This window comes from Pipistrellus kuhlii, unplaced genomic scaffold (assembly GCF_014108245.1).
Source record: "Pipistrellus kuhlii isolate mPipKuh1 unplaced genomic scaffold, mPipKuh1.p scaffold_m20_p_4, whole genome shotgun sequence".
Lineage (NCBI taxonomy): Eukaryota > Metazoa > Chordata > Mammalia > Chiroptera > Vespertilionidae > Pipistrellus > Pipistrellus kuhlii.
In genome coordinates this window covers 47402062-47421300 of record NW_023425540.1, presented here as the reverse complement: position 1 = coordinate 47421300, position 19239 = coordinate 47402062, and the positions used below count along the sequence as shown (strand labels likewise).

Here is a 19239-nt window from a genome sequence, read left to right as displayed (position 1 = left end):
TTAAGTCCTCTATTTTTTAAATGGTTTATTCTTACCTAGATGTTTCTACTTTACAAGAAATTCACAAGATTCCTTTGACTATATATTATGTAACTATTTGTATTCATGAATTTTCTTTATGATTTTTTAAAATATAACTTTCTTTTTTATATTCATTTCTTGACAATTATTGAAGACTTTATAAACAGGTGCTTGCAGTTTGTTGACGTTTTTGAAAAAATCAAGTTATAAACTTTTATTGCAAATTAAAAATGGGGTCCTTAAAATTTTCAACTTGATTAGACAAGAAACAATTTTAAAACCTTTAAAGGTGTATTGAGAAAAAGCAGGCTTTAAAAAACACACGTTTGTCATTACCAAAAAAAGACAGCTTTAAGTAAAAATAAAAACCTCATGTTACAATAAATAATGCTGATAGTTCTAATTATCTGGTCAATGGGCAAAAAGCAAGCACTTATGGTCTTCAGCTCCAGTCTTTTGTTCATTTCTTGAGCAAATGAAAAGCAATATATTCGTCTTTTAAAAAGAATATTTTTTCACTAGCTCTAAAGTAACTGTCAACAGTAAAATATTCCAGCTGAACCCACTCAAGTCAATTGAAGGGACTAGCCTTTCATTCTTCCTCATGAAGATCCTAAATAATGTGGCTCTTATCCAACAACCTTGCATTAGAAACAAATCAATTATCTATCTGTGACCTTTCATAGTAATGTTTTAATTCTGTCTAAGCCCTATTAAACTGCCTTTGAATCTAGTAAAGCCATTTAATTGAAAATGGAAAATGTCACCTTTTCATTACTGAAGTTCTGCCTTATCTGAGTTCTTGCCATCACTCTTCATTCTAGCTTTTGGGTATTTCATAGATTTTTGAACAATTCAGGAAGCATGACCTATCACTAATATAGCACATCTTAGGAGTGCCGCCATTTTGCCTGTGGCTTTCTGGTCATTCTATTCATGAACTATTTTGCTTTCTAATAACATTTTTAAATTCTTCCATAACAAATTAACCTCTGGTTCCAAAAACTACTTACTTTGTAGATCCTAGTGTTTTGTTTTGTTTTTGTTTGTTTTGTTTTGTTTTTTAACAAAATGATCTTTATAAAATGACCACTAAAGGTATAAATACAGCACTTCTCCAATAGATAGCCATGAAGGAGTGTCAAGTCACATAATTATATAAAAAACTTTATAAAGCATTTTGTGCATTCCTGGTGGATATGACAATGGGAGAATACCACTGTTCTTCTTTTTTGCCCTCTTTTAGACTGAGAGGGCACAATCTCTCTTTTCAGTACCATATACAAGAAAGATAGTATTTTACATGCCAGACATTGTCACTTATTCTTTCAGTAGATATTTACTATGTGAATTACTACTACTACTAGGCACTGGGGTGGAGCCCAGAGATAAACTTTAAATAAGATATCTCCTCTTGGTGCTTCAAAACTTGTATTACTATTTTCAAACAGGTACAAACATCTTGGGGGATGTACAAGACAATTCTTTGTTGTGTGAGCCAGTCATGTGTTGAGGACAATATTGTTGGATAGTGGATAGACAGGGTAATGTCACTCTTTCATTAGCTTTTAGCATACAGTAATGAATTAAGAATGTCCTTTGCATTTCAGAATCTAGTTTTAACAAAATGAGTCATCACAAAACAAACCAGTGGCTTTAACATATTCCTGTAAATATGGTAGTACGGTATGGTAGTACGGTAGTTGTGTGTCTATGGTTAAACCCTCTCTACAATACACAAAAAATCAAATGCAGTTCAAAATTAATGCTGAGAAAGCAAGGAAGAGCAAACAAGGCCAAAGTGAAAAAGTTCACATATTTCTATCGTTCACTTGATCTTAGCAAAAAGGCCGAGAAGCAATCATTTATATTCTTAACATGAGCTCTTTTGCAGCCATAGTATAAGGAAAAACAATAATAATCTGATCAGATTTAGGGAGGGGAGGACAATAAAAAAGAAAATGTGTGGAAAAACCATTTGAAATATAGCTTCCCTTACATTGATGTTAAATATGAGACCTTCCTAAGTGAGTATTGTGCCTTGAGATGTTAAGTAGTAATAGTTTGAAGTCATCTTGATTAGCAAAAGATTTCAAAACCAAGCATTCAAAACGTGAAGACTAATCTCTAATAGTTTCCAGCAATGTTTTTAAGTCAAATGTATTTAACCCAATATTTGCATATTTTGTTGAAGTAAAGATAAATGTTTAGAGAGCTTTTTTGAAGATTGTGACTTATTAAAAGACAACTACTCACTAGTATAAGGGAACATTTGCTTGTCCTAACTCGATTAAAATGACTGAACATGTAAACACTCTGGTGACAAACTAAAATGCACATCTTTATTTCTTTGTCAGCAAATACCACTACATAGAAAACACTGAAGCTATAAAGAAATAAATATTACAATAAATTACACAAAGTAGGAGATTTATGGAAGAGTTGAATAAAAGTTCAGCTGTTTCTTATATAGATCAGCTTAGGTACTTGCTCCCTTATTTCAAGAGGCAAATCCACAAAGAACTAGTTTTATTTCTTTCTCAACAATTAAATGAAAAATATACTGGAGAACATATTTTCTTAGCAGTAAATTACTTTTTAAATAAAAGCATGCTTTCTGGAAAACTGTTGGAGTAACTGCTTTAACTGAAACTGGATTCTGGAGAGAATACAGGTAGCACCGCAAGAAAAGTGTATGCATTATTCACATGCAGATAGTTGAGAAAGAAATCCATGGCAAAAATGTACAACATACTATCAGAAGTCATTAAGGGAGTTTATTTTATTAAAAAATGGAAATACTCATTTTACAAAAACCATCATTATTTATACAAATTTTATGCTGCACACTTAAGAACTTAGAAATAGAATTTTCTAACATGATTAAAACAGCCTATCTAATAAAGAGAGGATATGCTAATTGACCGTTATGCTCTCACAAAGATGGTGGCACTCACAGCCAATGAGGAGAGGATATGCTAATTGACTGTCGTGCCCTCAAAGATTGCCCACAGCCAATAAGGAGGGAATATGCTAATTGACTGTCATGCCCTCAAAGATGGCGGCATCCATAACTACAAAATGGTGGCATCCAGTCCCCTCAGCTCCGAGTGCCTGCCTTTGGAGTCCCCTAGTACCCCAGCCACCCAGGGGTGCCTGAGGCTCAGGTAACCAGGGCCAGCTGAGGCTTGCAGCAGAGGTGTGATAGGGGCACTGCCTTCCCCTGATCTCCAGGCCACTCCTGGTCCTGAGGACTCCCAGACTGTGAGAGGGGGCAGGCCTGGTGGAGGGACCCTTTCTCCAGTGCATTAGTTTTCATGCACCAGACCTCTAGTTTCAAATAAAAGTTTAAGTGATTTTTAAGTTTTGCTTAAAATACAAAAACAAAATATTTTTCAATTTGTTTGCAAGAACAACTAAATGACATCCTGAATGATGAATAATTATGAGTCACATTTCAACAACAGCCTATACCTATTTGGTGGCTGAGATTGAAAAGCAAGTGCCAGGTGGTTCTATAATATGTATATTCAGGTAGTGGTTTTCCCCCTGTGACAGCCATTGAAACCAAGTATGGAAGCAAACCAAACTTTGAATCACTTTTCATAGAGTGTGAAACCTAGATTTAAAAGATAAGAAATCATATTAAATCATATTATCCTTACTCAATAAGTTATTGTTGACATTTTATACTATTAGTAAAAATTTTTAATTAAATTTAAGACATTATTTTGTCTGTATCTCATTCATTGCAAATTTTCCTTTTGCATTATTTTACAATACACAAAAATATTGTTGTCAGGAATATATGTATTGGAAAAAAGAAATGACAAATACATAACTATAGATGTTACACTGCATTTATTCTAAGACAAATTTTTTTCAGCTTCAAAATCAGGATGGCTCTTACTATATGTTATATATATGTGGCTAAGATAGAAGTCAGGTTATTTAAATAAAGACAGAAAAATAAGTGTGTGGCATTCTTAAAAGATCCCTCCTTGATGTGTTGTTAACATCATCATAGACTAAGCACTCCTGTGACTAGTAGAATGGATTTATTAATTTGTTATCAGCCTAAAGGTTCTGGTACTGGAATTTGCTTTAAGCTTTAATGAAATAGTTGGGGATTTGAGTACCTGGAGTGCTCAGATTTTATAAAATATAAGAAATTCAGATGTCAAGAGGATTGTAATTTGTACCTGAAATCTACTTAGATGGTCAAATGTTCCCTTGGTGTCTATGGTTAAACCCTCTCTAGGATAAACAGAATATAAGATACTAGAGGCTCAATGCACGAAATTTGTGCAAGGACCTTGACCCCAGCTCCTTTGTCTGGAAAGAAGGACATCCAGAAGGATATCCAGTTTAATTAGCATATTATACTTTTATTATATAATCTTTTAACTAAAATAAATGACAGTAGAGTGGGGAGTATGAGACACAGATATATAAAACAGCATAAAATTTAAAATAATTTAAGAACACAGAGAAGAGGGGTCACAAAGGAGTTTCTTAATTTGTTTTATTTATGTTTTAACCCTCATATAAGTATATACATATAATTGAATGAAAAGAAAATACTTATTGAGAAACTATTTCTTACCAAGTTTCTAAGTAGGTTCTTTCACATTTATTATTTTACTTAATTCAGCAGTTTTATAAGATCATTCAAATATATGTTGGACCTAGTTTACAAAGTTAAAAAAAAACAACACACATGCTCTAGTTAATTTTTTAAATGATTCTGAATTTTTGAGACTAGATATATGTTTTCTAAGAGCTTACACTTTATAGAGAAGATTGACTTATTTAAATAAAAATAAAAAATACCTTGAAATTTATTTATGTTAAGTAAAAACAATAAATGTTTTACTGAAGGGCTCCAAACCATGGTCTTTTGACTTCTTACTTAATACCAAGATTCAAATTAATTTATGTAGATAGTGAATTAAAACACTCTGCCCAGCTTTGTGGGTTATTCAGGAAGCAATGAATTTTCCCCATGCTCTTGAGAAACTTTTAGTCTACTGGTGAGGGCAACTCATGATAAAATAAGTAACAATGTAATGTAAACAATAATAGATGACAATAAAAAATATGGTACACCATGGCACATTATGTATCTAATTCCCAATATAATTATATGAGTAACAAATATGTTCAAATAAATTTATAGGGTAAGAGGACTTTGAAACAAGAGGTGAAGAATGTGGGTGACTCATGAAAAGAAAGGGCATTCCATGTGAGATTGAGGAGATATTCAGAAGCCTAAAGAGGGCCAAGCCAGTTTGTGCGGAAAACAATGAATTTGGTTTTGGTTATACTGAGTTAATGATGACTAGGGCAGAGAAATTGGATACCTAACAAGGTACTAAAGTTTTAGGATTGCTACTCTTGGAGAAAGGTCAAGATTAAAGATTCTGGAATCATCTAGAAAATGATTCTCAGCCAGGGAAGCTTTTGCCCCCAGGAGACATTTGGCAATGCTTAGTCATCCCAACTGAGGTGGGTGCTGCTGGCATCTAGTGGATAGAGGCCAGAGATCCTGTTAAAACATCCAACAGTGTCAGGACAGCTCCTCATTATCCAGCCCAAAATGTCAATAGTGCCCAAGTGGAGAAGCTCTGATATAGAGAGGGAGCATCAGTTAAATCTTCAGAGAAATAACACGAAGTAAAGGAGAGTGTGAAGAATCATCAGTTAATGAGCCTTCTTAGTTAAAGAATCATCAGTTAAATACCCACCTTTAAGAGGTGTTAGTAGAACATGTAACTACCCTGTTTCCCCAAAAATAAGACAGTGTCTTATAGTAATTTTTGCTCCCAAAGATGCGCTAGGTCTTATTTTCAGGGGATGTCTTATTTTTCCAAGAAGAAGAATATGGTACACATTTATTGTTAAATGAAAATAAAGGAAATTTATTATCTGTATATGGTATGGTAGTACGGTAGTTGTCAACACAAACCAGACAAACTGTGAAACCTACAGTATCAAGAATTTACTCATTTATTCAATGACAATCATGTCCTCATCTTCTGGAACATCATCATAACAATCCAATTCCTGAATTTCCTGGTGAATTTCTTGTGACTCCATTTCTTTCAGAATCAGTGGACCAAATCTCTCATGTTTAGCCTAGGGGGGGCCTTATTTTCGGGGGGATGCCTTATATTTCACTCAAAAGGAAACCTGTAAGTAGGTCTTATTTTCGGAGAATGTCTTATTTTCGGGGAAACATGGGTAGCATGAGACTCAAAGAAGCAGAGTAATAGAGGTAACCATGAAAGTTTGTTGACTCATTTACTCAACAAATATTTATTGAACAACTAGTATAAATGAGGTACTACTAGTAAGTGCTGGGGATGCAGCAGTGGCTTTATGGAGCTGAAATTCTAGTGGAGGGTGACAGATAATGAACAAATAGAGGAAATAACAATTAGGTGATACTAAGTGCTATCATAAAAGCAAGAAATTGGTGTCTAATGATAAGGAGGGACTTGGGCTGGGATAGGAAGGGCGTGAAGGGTCTGCTTTACATGGGATGGTGAGGTGGTAACATTTGGGCGAAGAACTAAAGGAAGTGGAGCCAGTCTTGACAAGAGATTAAATGATTCTGACATGGAGTCCGAGGGAGCAGGACAAAGGCCTGTGGGCGTGAAGAGCACAGAGTCCAGCAGCAGAACTCTGCATTGGTTACATTAGTTAGCTGAGGACATCTGGGCCCCCACATTCTTAATGGATAAAAAATATAACTAATAATTCTGAATTTTCTAATCTTTATTTATAGGAGAGAAAACTAAGTTTGACATTTGGGGAATTTTAGGCAGTGCTTCAGGGGACACCAATAGAGTTCTGCCGGAATATGTCAAGCTCTTGTTCTTCTCAGCAATTTTCTCCACAAAGATTAGACATCCCCACACAACACTCAAAACAACTCAGCGATGGGACGCAAACGCTAATATTAATCATGCCTTTTCTTTCTCTTCTTCCCCAGGCTTCACAAGGCTTGCTGCTCAGGCAGTATCTATTGTAATCAGCAAGTTACCTACGGTGATTGCATGTTTGCCTCCCCCAATTAAATACTTCTTTTTTCTGTCTGAGAGAAAAATGTCAGAAAACTTTGTTGACTTGAAGAAAGCTAGCCTGCTTGTCTGGAACTTGATTGTAATTATATGTCAGATATTTGAGGATGGAAACACTGTGGAACTTTTAACAGGTGCTTCCCTTGACAGATGGAGTAAAGAGAAACTCAGTTTAATCTGTATGTGTTTGAAAGGCATCATGGGAGAGCAGACAAGTAGCCCTAATCAAATGACCCAAAAGGTCATACAGAGCATTGAGCAGCAAAAACCCAACTGGATTAAAGGCCAATTGCTGAAAGCCAGGAAATTGAGCACCAAATGGTAAAGCAATGTTTTTTGTTTTTGTTTTTTCCCCCACTAACTTTTCATCAAATACATTCACAATAACAAATTATCAATAAACAGCAACAACAAAATATTGTCAGACAGGCAGCAAAGGTAACTTCATGGGAATTTGATGAATATAAAAAAAAGATAAATATTCCATTGGAAACTGGGTTGTAAGACGTTCCTTGTCTTATTAAAATTTGAGACCCATTGATACACTGGAACATTATACCTGTTCAGTCACCATCTTAAGGTTTCTGATTAAAAGGGTGGTAGTTAAACCAGGAGAATCTGGTTTCACTCCTTTTCAGTGTGCAAACAGGTATCTAGTGGATAGCTTGGAGCATTTTGTAAATGGATTGGGCATGGAGATTAAATTAAGAAGGAATTAATGGATATAAAAGGCTTTTTATTGCTTTCTGTGTACCTGATTGTCAAAAAGGTACACATTTTTCATCTGGTAATGTAAGAATCCCAGAGGGCAACTGGGGCATATCACACCGGAGCCATAAACACACCCAGCTGTTTCTGTATGAAAATGTCAGCCTTCTCATAGGTTTGTCACCAAGAGCTAAATGATTTGTGGTATTGCTGACATTTTTAAGGGTCCCTGCTGAATTTAAATATGTACTTTGAGTCCTCCCTTCTTCAGTATAGAATTGCATGATATGGATAAAGGAATCACACGGCTCATATGGCCTGCAGATCACTAAGTCAGCCCCACCTTTTCTTTTTCTTTTCTTTTTTTTTACAGCACTCTCACACACACACTGTCCCCCATTCTTTTAAAATATACTCATGCTGCCAGCAGATACAATTATAACTTTCTTCCTGAAACGACTACAAGTTGCTAATTTTCCTAGTACATGGTAGTGATAAAGAGCTCAGGCTTTGGAATCTGATGGACAAATACAAATCCCTTGTACTAGTAAGTGGGCCATCTTGTGCAAATTATGGAATCTTTCTCAAAGCCTCATTTTCAGGGATGATACCAACCTGACAGAGTTGTTTTGAGAAGTTAAATAACATCCATAAAGTTCTTAGCATCAAACTTAAAACTTGGCCCTGGCTGGATGGCTCGGTTGGTTGGAGCATTGTCCTGTACACCAAAAGGTTCAGGTTCAATTCTCAGGCTGTATGGGAGGCAACCTATTGATGTTTCTCTCTCTTCCTCTCCCTCTAAAACAAAAAATGAAACAAAACAAAACAAAACTAGTAAGCATTTGTTATTTATAAACTACTAAAATACATTGACCTCACTGGTTACTTTTATAACAAATTACTCTTTACTGGTTTATATTAATCTGTAAAACATTATAGTAGTATTACTCCAAATAGGGAAATGTCAATAATCATGATTTTCCTGGCTTTGTCATATTGATTTCTAGAAATTTAGTCCTAGGATGGTCTGCGGGTAAAAATAACAATATCTGTCAGGCAAAAGCTTAATAACATTGAAAATGATCTTCTTAATTTTTACATTTGCATTTGATACTGATTTATAGGCTTTAATCCAATGATTTAAAGATTAAGGCCTGATGTCATTCTCCATTGCAGCGATTATGAAAGGAAGAGACTAAGAAGAGTAAAAATAGTGGAAGTGATTATAGTTCCGAAGTTAAATTGCTGATTTAGGAGGCCCTGTAGCAATAAGATCAGTTGAAAGTATGTCTTAGTCATACACCTGGGGCCACATACAGGAATCCATAAGTAAAATTGTTTCCTTAAAAGTCTATTTTAGTTTAAGCATTTTACAAACAACACCAACACATGTGGTATCTCCTATGTAAGGAGTTGTCTAGCGAATATTTGGCTGTTTAGCTATCTGTTGCAACATGCAACCAAAATGACTAGTGGCTGACTTTTAAAAATGTCTTACAGCCCTCAAAGATTCTGCATATATATTACATAATCATGTAATTAGCACAATGTTGTGCATTTCTCAATTTCTCAAGTAACATCAATATTCTGAAAAAGCAAATTTTGAAGTTCTTTATTATTATTACTTTAAAGTTATTTAAAGTTACATTTTTTTTAAAGGTTCAATCTGGCCTATTCATTGACTTCAGGTAATTTCTTACAGGATTTGAGAGCTATAGAAATGTTTGTTCTTTGATTTGAAGTTGAGTATCTGGTATACAAGTACACTTTCAGCTCTACCTAGTTCTCATAAATCAATGATCATTTGTGTCATAGATCTATACCAGGAGGAAAATGTATTTTAAACAATGATGTCTGTGTATAGGTGGAAAGTTGCCTTGGCTTTACCATAATTATTTTTTAAGTATGAGAATGGAAGCATTTAAACAAAATAGTTCTTCTGTTAAGATCAATGAAATCTTAATTTTCCATGAAGCTTTTCTTGGAACTACACAATATCGTTTAGCTCGATTTCTTTCACTTGCATCCAGATTTAACTTTGATTTTATGGAAATGGTGCAAATAACCACAGTGGAAAGGCGGCAGCTGTAAGCACTGCTTGTCTTGCATCCTGCCTGAAAGCATTACTATTCATTAAAATAACCTTCACTTTGTAGTAACACGCAAGCTGTAAACAGTCAACTTAGATTCTGGAGAACACACAGCCCCAAAAGTAAAGAAATGTCTGTCTTTGCAAAGTAATTTGTCGAGTTGAAGATTATTGTTTTTCATCATGGTGACCCTGACTTGGCTGGCTGGGTGCATATACAGATTAAGATTAATGCAGTTATTCCTTGGCTAAGGTCTGCCTCTTTCAGGGCACATTCTCCCTAATGACATGATTGATATGCAGTCCCAAATCCAGAGAGGAACTCATTAATCACAGCATTGACTGAATCCAATCATGTGCTTCACCTGCACAGTGATGGACAGGAAAGGATACAATTCCCGGGCTGACACTGAGGCACTCCTTTGTCAGAGGACCTCAACTTTTTCAATGTCAGCCTGTGCGAAACCTGATGAGAAATTTCGCTCCTATCCTATATCCTACAAGCAGTTTCAAAACATGGGCAAACGTCTTTTACTGAAACAATGTCTTTTTGTTTGTTTGTTTGTTTGTTTAAAGACTTACTCTAGCTAATGAAAATCTCTAAGAGTAGGGTTTGCTTTATTTTTTAGCAAGGCTGATATGAGCATAAAATTTTTGGTGTGTGTGTGTGTTTTTTAAAGAAGGATGTTTTGCAGCTACATGTGGAAGCAATATAAAAGTTAATGTCCAGCAGCTGGGTATCATTTGGTTCAGTCTTCAGGTCAGCGGCACTGACTCTTAGCAGAACTAATTTTATAATCATGGCAAAATCTCAGTAATGAACTGCAGTATATAGCTGATTACACCACATTAAATTTCGCTTAGTCTGGGAAACAGTGGAAAACTATGCGTTTTCTTTAGAATATTTAGATTGCAAAGCCTAACATGATCCAAATAGAAACTGCAAGAAGAAAATTAGTGTGGAATATATATGATGTAAGTTGAATATCATGATTTATTTTGCACTTTTTTTGTTTGGGAACTTAAAAAAAAATTATGCCATCCATTGTTACTATGCAAATAATGATTAAAATCAATAATAAGTATATGAGTCCTTATATAACAGAAATACGATATTTCCCAAATATAACTTGAACATTCCTGGGGTAGTGATAATAGATCCTTTTTCCTAGAAGAAAAATCAGGGTAGTGACTTATACTAAATATCTGTTACCAAGAAGAAACAGGAGAGGGAGGCACATATTTTAAAAAGGCAACAAGTGTCAAAAGGCTAATTTAAAATGCCCAGTGGTAAGTAAGCACAGGGCCAGGAAGCACCCAACCTATATTTAGCATAATGGGCTTTCCCTTTGACACTTTAATTAGTCTCTAATGTGCTCTAAGACAGGTGTAAAGAGGAATGGACCAAAGACAGAATACCAAAGCTATTTCTGGCATCAAAGATACTTTTTTATCCTCAAAGAGAAAATACTAATGATTTCATACATGTTCTTAAAAAGGAATGTTTTGTTTTCATCCCATAATTATGGCAATTTAAACAATTGCAGTAATGGGAAAATGTTTTATAGGTAGGAGTGTAAATGCAATAAAGAAATGTTGTTGTTTTTTTTAATAAAGAAATGTTTAAAAAGAAGCAATTCCATTTTAAAAAAATGCTTTCAGGTGCTTAGTTCTAAGGCAATGTGTATATGAGCAGCAGCGGTGTGGGAAGGCTTACCTACTTGAGCAAGGTCTTTATGGGGGCTTTGATAGGAGACTTGCATCGACTCTCCACACTCAACCTCTCTGATTACTTTCCATCTTTATTACTCTTCACCACTGATATGTCTATGCTGTCTTTGTATTTAGTGCCTTTACGACAATAGAGAAAAGCACAGCCTTAGAAGAAGGAGATATTGCTCTTGAACTGACTGAGCAGAAAATAAACATGATGGTCCTGGATATCTGCCACAAACCAGGTGGCAGCGAGTACCTGAGGCAAATTTATCACATCATGCGGCTCAATGAGGTAGGGAAACGGCCTTTTTACCGAGCAATTAGGTGTGTACTGGCCTGAGGCAGCGTCTGCTGGCAGCTAAGGGTTAGTCAAGGAGGCAATAATACTTCTTAAAGTCAATACCAAACTCAATATTGCATTATTAATAGAATATATTCAGCCCCGGCTGTTCTGCATTTGTACAGCAGAAGCTTCACCGAAACAATGTAGATTTTATTTATACGGTTTAAACAATAACACGGCTCATAAACTCAGTTCAGTTCTGAATCCTATAGACTAGAGGTGTAGTTTGGGAATTGTGTGTTTGTGACTGTTAAGCCGATGCTAAACTCGTATTTGTGAAGAATTTTCTGCAGAGAATTTTTCTCTAGCTCTTCTCCTGTAGGCGTCATACTTGTGTCGGTGAAGTTGGAGACCTCTTACATAAAGAGAAAACTTCTGAAGAATATTGAGCCATATTCAAGAGCAACTACTTAACCCAAGAAAATGCATTAATGCACAGACACTGGTTAGAACCAATGTCATGCTTGTCCACCTCTCAGCAGGGTTAAGCCTCTGACCTTGCATACTTTGGGCCGTTTTAGTGAAAATGTGAAGAGCAGCATCTCAGTTATTTACTTAAATGATATAAGTGTGCTCATCTAATCAGGTTTTTTATTTGACGATATATATATATATATATATATATATATATATATATGAATATATATATGAATTAGAACATGACATCTAATGTGAATAGAATTATGTTTATCTGCAAACAGATGAATGTATTTTTTGGGATATTAAAAATTGTATAATATGAATTATGTGAAGATACACTGTTTTTCTCAATGAGATAAGCCTTCAAGACTCTAAGTTTCTAAGGAATTGAAACAAAAATGTGGGGTTGTTTGAGTTCGAGTTCATTGTCTCATGAAATCGAAGAATGAAGTCAGAGGACCAAAACTGTTAGTGGAACTGAAGTATATGGAAAGAAGCCAGTCCCGGAAAAGGTGCACCTGGAGTCCCAGGAACAGCCCAGTGTCCAGAGCAGCTTTCCACATTACAGCCGTGTGTTAAAGTCTATTAGTCCAAGTGTAGAGTCCTACATGGCCATAAACCACGTGGGCACAGGGGAGCCTGTCTCCTATGGGGGCTAAAGGGGTGGAATCAAGTGCTTTTTAACCTAGGGGGTGGGTACAGCCTTGCTAGCTCCTGATTGGTCTTTTCAAAAAATTCTGCCATAGCAACCTCCTTGGGATTGGTTTATATCCCTCATTGTCTTATGACTGGTTATCTGCAAGCTGCCTGGCTTAGCAACATCCATAGATTTTAAAGTTTGTCTCCTATATGCTTCTTTCCTCCTCTGCTCACCTGGATTGCCTTAGTAACTCCGCCTAGTTGGATTCCTGTACTACATCCTCCTCCCTCCCCCACTCCCCACATCAGGGTCCTGTTCCTGTCCACATAACTTCCCTCTGTCTCCTATGAATGAATTACATTCTATCACAGCATTTTATAACCGAGTCATTTAAATATTCTTCCCATTATTACCTATCTGAAAGTTACTTCAAGTAAATCTTGTTTCCTGTCTTTTCAACAGCTTATAACCAGTTAATAAACAGGTGATGTAATTGTGTATTCAATAGTCACCTGAGAAGGAACTGCGGAATTTGTAGCTATGAAAGCATGGTCCTGTCCCCAATGGACATAAAGCTCAGTATGAAATTGTTACCAAGAAATATAACCTATTCACTCATGCTAATAATTGTTCATAGCTAGTTGTGGGTTTTTAGTTGGGGAACTTGGGAACTCTTTAACTCCTGACCTTGGCTAACTGAAAGACCTCCAGTTATTGGAATGCCCACCTTCCACCCAAACTGCTGATTTACTGAGGAACAGGTATTGCTCAGATCCCTGGTAAAATGGCGCTACAGTAATTCTGAGGTCAGCAATGGGCAGTATAGATGGTTAAACTGAGAGGCTAGTCCTCTTTTTTAAAAGGTCTGTAATCAAGGAAAATTAGTAATCACCAGTAAGTAAAATCAGCAAAAATTGAGTTGGATATTCAGGAAATTAAAGGCTGTTTCCCTGCAACACCCAGGGAACTCTGAGGCAGTTGTTCTGAACAGGTAAGCCTTGCAGTCTAATATATTAAGACTCTTTCTCGAGGTACCAACACATTTTGATTAAGTTCAAAGTTGTGATGTTTGTTTCATTACAACTGAATATACTTACCATTATGGCAAGGTCTATCAGATGGGGCGGGAGGCTGGTCGAGCTAAGCACTTGGGAGTTTACAGCGCTCAGTGAGACTTGGTGCTGCTGGAAGGTAAGGTGAATATGTGAGGTGAGGCAGGAATCAAAAAGTAGTGAGAATGTTTTTCTTGTTACCACTAAAACAATGCAGGCATTAAACCCAGATCACAATGGCAAGCATGATTAAGTGACTACTATAATACCGATGGGCCGCATTTATACTGTGAGGTATCCTTATGTTGTAGATGAATTTGCATTGTGATGTTGATTTGATGAGTAGCACTGTGAATACAGCGTTTCACAAAGAATACAATGGGTGTTCTCTATGCAGTTAGAGAGAAACAGAAGAAAAGCACAGTGGCCTGAGACCAGAGATGCGGCTTCTACCACTCATCCCTGAGTGACCTTGGTTTGTCCATGACGTTTCAGAGCTAACCACTGAATGTGTCGGGAGCTAGAGTTTCTCTAACTTTCCTGTGCCTGCCAGTCTCCTGGGAAATCATAACAGTCATGTTCTGATTTGGTGGGATCTGAGATTCTGTTCTAACCAGCTCCCTGATGAGGCTCATTAGGCTCACCTGTGCATGTGACTTAGCGTAACAAGGATTTTCTAGGTAACTTCTGAAGTCCTTTCCAACTCTGAAATTCTGAACCTGGTCTTAATCCTGAACTTGGAGAAAAAAATTATATTGTGATATCCTAAAAATTAGGACAACAGTTATTTATTGCATGACTTGCTATTAATAGCAAACATTTGGTAGTTTATTGGAAATTTTCATTTTTATTTGTTTTCCAAAGAGTCCTATAAAACAGGATTCCCCATCTTATTTACTTAGGGATATAAAATGTGGAATAATACTTTAGATTGACTTGTTGACCCTATTATAGATGTTTCCCATCTCCCCACTTTGCCCACCTTCACCAGACCCTGCCCTCCCCTCCCTTTAGCCCTCACCCATACTGTTGTCTGTGTCCATGGGCTTGAGTAAATGTTCTTTGGCTTTCTCTTCACCTTTTTGCATTCAGTCTGCTTCACTCACCTCCCCCCTGAGACTGTCAGTCTGTACCATGTATCCATGCCTTTGGTAGATTGACTATTTTTGCTCAGGCTAGTACTGGCAGTGAGGGGATTAGAATTACATATTTTGATTTTCTTTTGTACCTTGGTATTTTTCAGGCCACAGCATGGGAATTGAGTTTAGGTGCATGCATTATAATCAATTCTACGTAGAATGAGGCTGCTTGTCATGAAATATCAGAGTACTTAGCACTTCACTGAGCATAGAGTAGATAGCAACGACACTTAATAAATAAATAAGCAATCTTGTCCTGTGAATAATCATACACCTGAGTTAAGTTTTGGTAACCAGGGATGTTAACACATGAACCAATGACAAGACAATGCCTATTAAAAAGACTCTGATTTATCAAGCATACATTCCTTATGTGAGAATTTGCTAAAGGGTTTTCTAATCTATTCTATATATCAGGTGAACCTGTTTTTGATGGGTTTATTGCAAAACTGATTAGTACTCTGCTGTGTTTCTTCTGAAAATGTATTCTGTCCTGAGGCAAGTAATACACTGTAATCTGGCAAATGTGCTGAAAGAGTAGATTTGGATATTGATCGGTTTATTTTGAAAGAGAATATATGCTTCCCACCACAACGACTTGTAATTTTTTTCCCCCCTTGAAGGAGTATTTAAAAGAACAGCTGTTTTCTATGAATGGTTCAGAGGAAAAGCCATTACCCACCCGACCTTTAAAAACAACCTTGAGGAGTGTGGAAGATCAGCCTTCTGCCTTTAACCCTTTCCATGTGTGCAAGGTGTTTAGTGAAAACATGCTAGATCAGGTATGTAATGGTAAATTTAATTTAAATGTGTGACTTCTTTACACTAATAAGAAAAGAAAATGGCTTGTGTTAGAATATTTATTCATGAGCCTTTTCTCTCTGAAGCAAAAGACCTTATATTTATTTGTATGGTCTGCAAAAATTGACGTTGAAAAGTTGTTTTAACGTCTTCCTATTTGTCAAACTGATTCATATGTTTGGTCTGTAAAATTTAGCTTTTGACCAGGTCGGTTCACCCCGGGCAGAGGGAACATCTGTTTGGCTGTGTCTACAAAAAGACCGAAAAACCAGGCATTTTATAACAGTCTTCTTTCCTTTGCTTCCCCTAACCCCTACACTGGTAATACTTACACTCACATAACACCTTGGAATCTTTATCAATTTATCTAATTTTCCAGGTAAACCATAAAATAGTTTCCAATTAATTCTAACCAGAGCATTGAGCTATTTTAGGCAGCATGTGTAAATTAGCTTCTTTTTATATATAACCCCACACACAATCCTGAATTTAAAATGAATTTGCTAATGATCCTAAAGTTGGGATGTTTGGAAGAAAGTCAATGTGATAAACACCACACATTTGTTAATGTCGGATTATGCCATTGTTTAAGCTGAATGTCTCAGTAGTTATATGAAAAGCATCACCTTTATGCCAACATATTTGAAATCTGAAGTTGCTTTTGCTTTATTCATTCTATTGGTGGCTTTTCTGAGAAGCCTCTTGACAGACTGTTTGAACTAACAGGGCAGAAGAGAAGGATTGCTTGACCTAGAGCTCTGACGAAAATAAGAATTAAAACAATGGCCTAATTCGGGATGCAGATAATATTTTTACCATGCCTGTTACAGCCCTAGTCTACACTCATCAATACTGTAGTAGAATAAGACCTTCAAATGCTGACAACCCGGGGCAGAATTCCGCTGCTCTATGACAGGACTGGAGTGCTCCATTAATCAGCAGGTGACAGGGCAGAGTTCTTGTTGGATTTTAAACATCAGCCTGGACTCTTATCATCAAAATTATCTAGTTAAAGAAGTATAAACTAAAGCCTTATATATGGTATAAGTTTGAGCTTATTGGCTGCTTTCCTGTATTGTACATTAGATTACTCTAAGCCATAAATAATTATTGTGGCTGTTAAATTATCCTCACTTCATTTAAATAAACAGCATGTTTTATTCAATTCTGAAACATAAGATTATCTTTCACAGTAATTTTTCTCCTGTTCTGTTGTGAAATTATCTATTAAATTAGAAAAAAAAAGAATCATTTATTTTATTTACATTTATAGGTCCTAATATTTTCCCCTTTAAAGCATTTTTTAATAAAAAAGATAGCATTAATACTAAGCTGTGTCTTATAATTTATCATAGCACTTCCAATTTGTTTCTCTTTTTTAAATCCAACGACGAGAGAGAGAGAGAGAGAGAGAGAGAGAGAGAGAGAGAGAAGAAGAAGAAGAAGAAGAAGAAGAAGAAGAAGAAGAAGAGAGAAGAGAGAGAGAGAGAGAGAGAGAGAGAGAGAGAGAGAGAGAGAGAGAGAGATCTATTGTTCCACTTATTTATGTACTCATTGGTTGATTCTTGCCCTAACCAGGGATTTAACCTGGAACCTTGATGTATTAGGACAATGCTTTAGCCAACAGAGCTATCCAGCTGGGGCCCCACGTTTGTTTTCTTAATCAAACTTCTGAGTACCTAAAAAGTCTATAAACTGATGTGTGAAAAAGTTACCAATTTTTTTTCTTTGCTTTGCAAAGAATCACCCTCTCAGAGAAACTTGTTGGGCAAAAGCCATTAGCACTTGGAAGGAAAATTATTCAAGAAATTGATTTATGTTTTTATAAATAATGACTACATCTCCAAATGGATTTATAAATTAATTTCTGTCTTATTGGAATAAAAACCTTCTTCTGTGGACATGATTGATGTTATCTGCCTAAGTCCTTGTTCTGGACCCCCCTCCTCCTTAGTTAGTCTATCACAGCTGGAGCTTTAATTTACTGATCATATTAACTCTGATTAATAACTAACAATAGCATCTTCTCATTTATCAACAGTCAGCGATCACAAAATGGAACTGGAATTGGTCAAACTTGCTGCCAAATTATCTGGGACTGGATAAGATGACCTTCAGAGTACTGCTCAGAAACAGGTAAGATTGAAGATTTGAGGGATCTGCTTGGGGGTGAAGATACACACACACACACACATTATACATGTTATCCTTTTATATAGGTGTCTATAGGTATATATATCTTAAATTATATGAAACATACTTTTTAAATGTTTTTACATAGTAAACATTTGCAAAAGGCAGTACTTATTTTCTAAAAATAAATTAGGTGATTTTAGTTTGAATTTTAAATATTTTGACTGTGTATATAAAGTCCAGTATTGTAAACTCCAAAAGTTATTGACTTGCATATCGTTATAATGCTATGCCTTTGTTTACAACAACTTAAATGAATGCATACAAAATGCCAAACCAAATCAACTACTCTAACCAGAGGAAACATATAAGTAAAACTGTCATGATTGAATTTTTGCTGTTCAGCCAGTTATTTTGGCCCTGTCTTGCTATTTGGCTCTCTCAGTTATATATTATTTACAAACACATGGGCATACATACACACACACACACACACACACACACACCCCATAACTACCCAATGAAATAATGTGTTTTCAGACTAGAAATCTAAATATGTAATTTATTTTGCATAAAAGTATAAACATTTTTCTTTATATTTTGGGTCCATTAATATAGTTTTAAAAAATACTTTTAAAGTTTTCAGTGAAAAGTATAAGGTATATGTTTAAAAAATTGGATTTCTCTATTAAGTATCACATTTTCAAAAAAAGTATTACATTTTCACATAAGATATATGTGTGAGACACCTTTTATTGTTCTAATGTGATCTATTTGTTTATAGTTAGATCTTTGTGACATAGAATGTATTTCTATATTTAAAAAATATATATATATTAAGTGTCATTTTTTCTGAAAGACAGTAATGACAGTGACATAGTACAATTGTCAAATCATCCTTCAGAAATCTGGGTGCCCAAAAGAAAATATCTTGAGAGAGAAAAAGAGAGAGAGACCAGTATTTCTCAGATGATTGTTACTATTGTTGTTTTCTAAAGGCAATTTTATTGTCAATAACAGCTAAAGCTTAGTTGGGTGATCACGGTGTTATTCCTAATATTTTACCCCTGAAAGAAGTTCACAGAGCTGAAC

General features: G+C 35.7%; 1 protein-coding gene across 1 annotated transcript in view; it reads left to right on the top strand.

Moving 5' to 3' along the window:
* The window catches only part of KIAA0825 (KIAA0825 ortholog), a 319903-nt gene that overhangs the window by 146923 nt on the left and 153741 nt on the right, over window positions 1-19239 (top strand). Inside the window, exons 16-19 of the mRNA XM_045571737.1 lie at window positions 7019-7427; window positions 11752-11911; window positions 15837-15995; window positions 18056-18150. Of these exons, the coding sequence (XP_045427693.1) occupies window positions 7019-7427; window positions 11752-11911; window positions 15837-15995; window positions 18056-18150 (823 nt within the window). The remainder of the gene's footprint in view (window positions 1-7018; window positions 7428-11751; window positions 11912-15836; window positions 15996-18055; window positions 18151-19239) is intronic.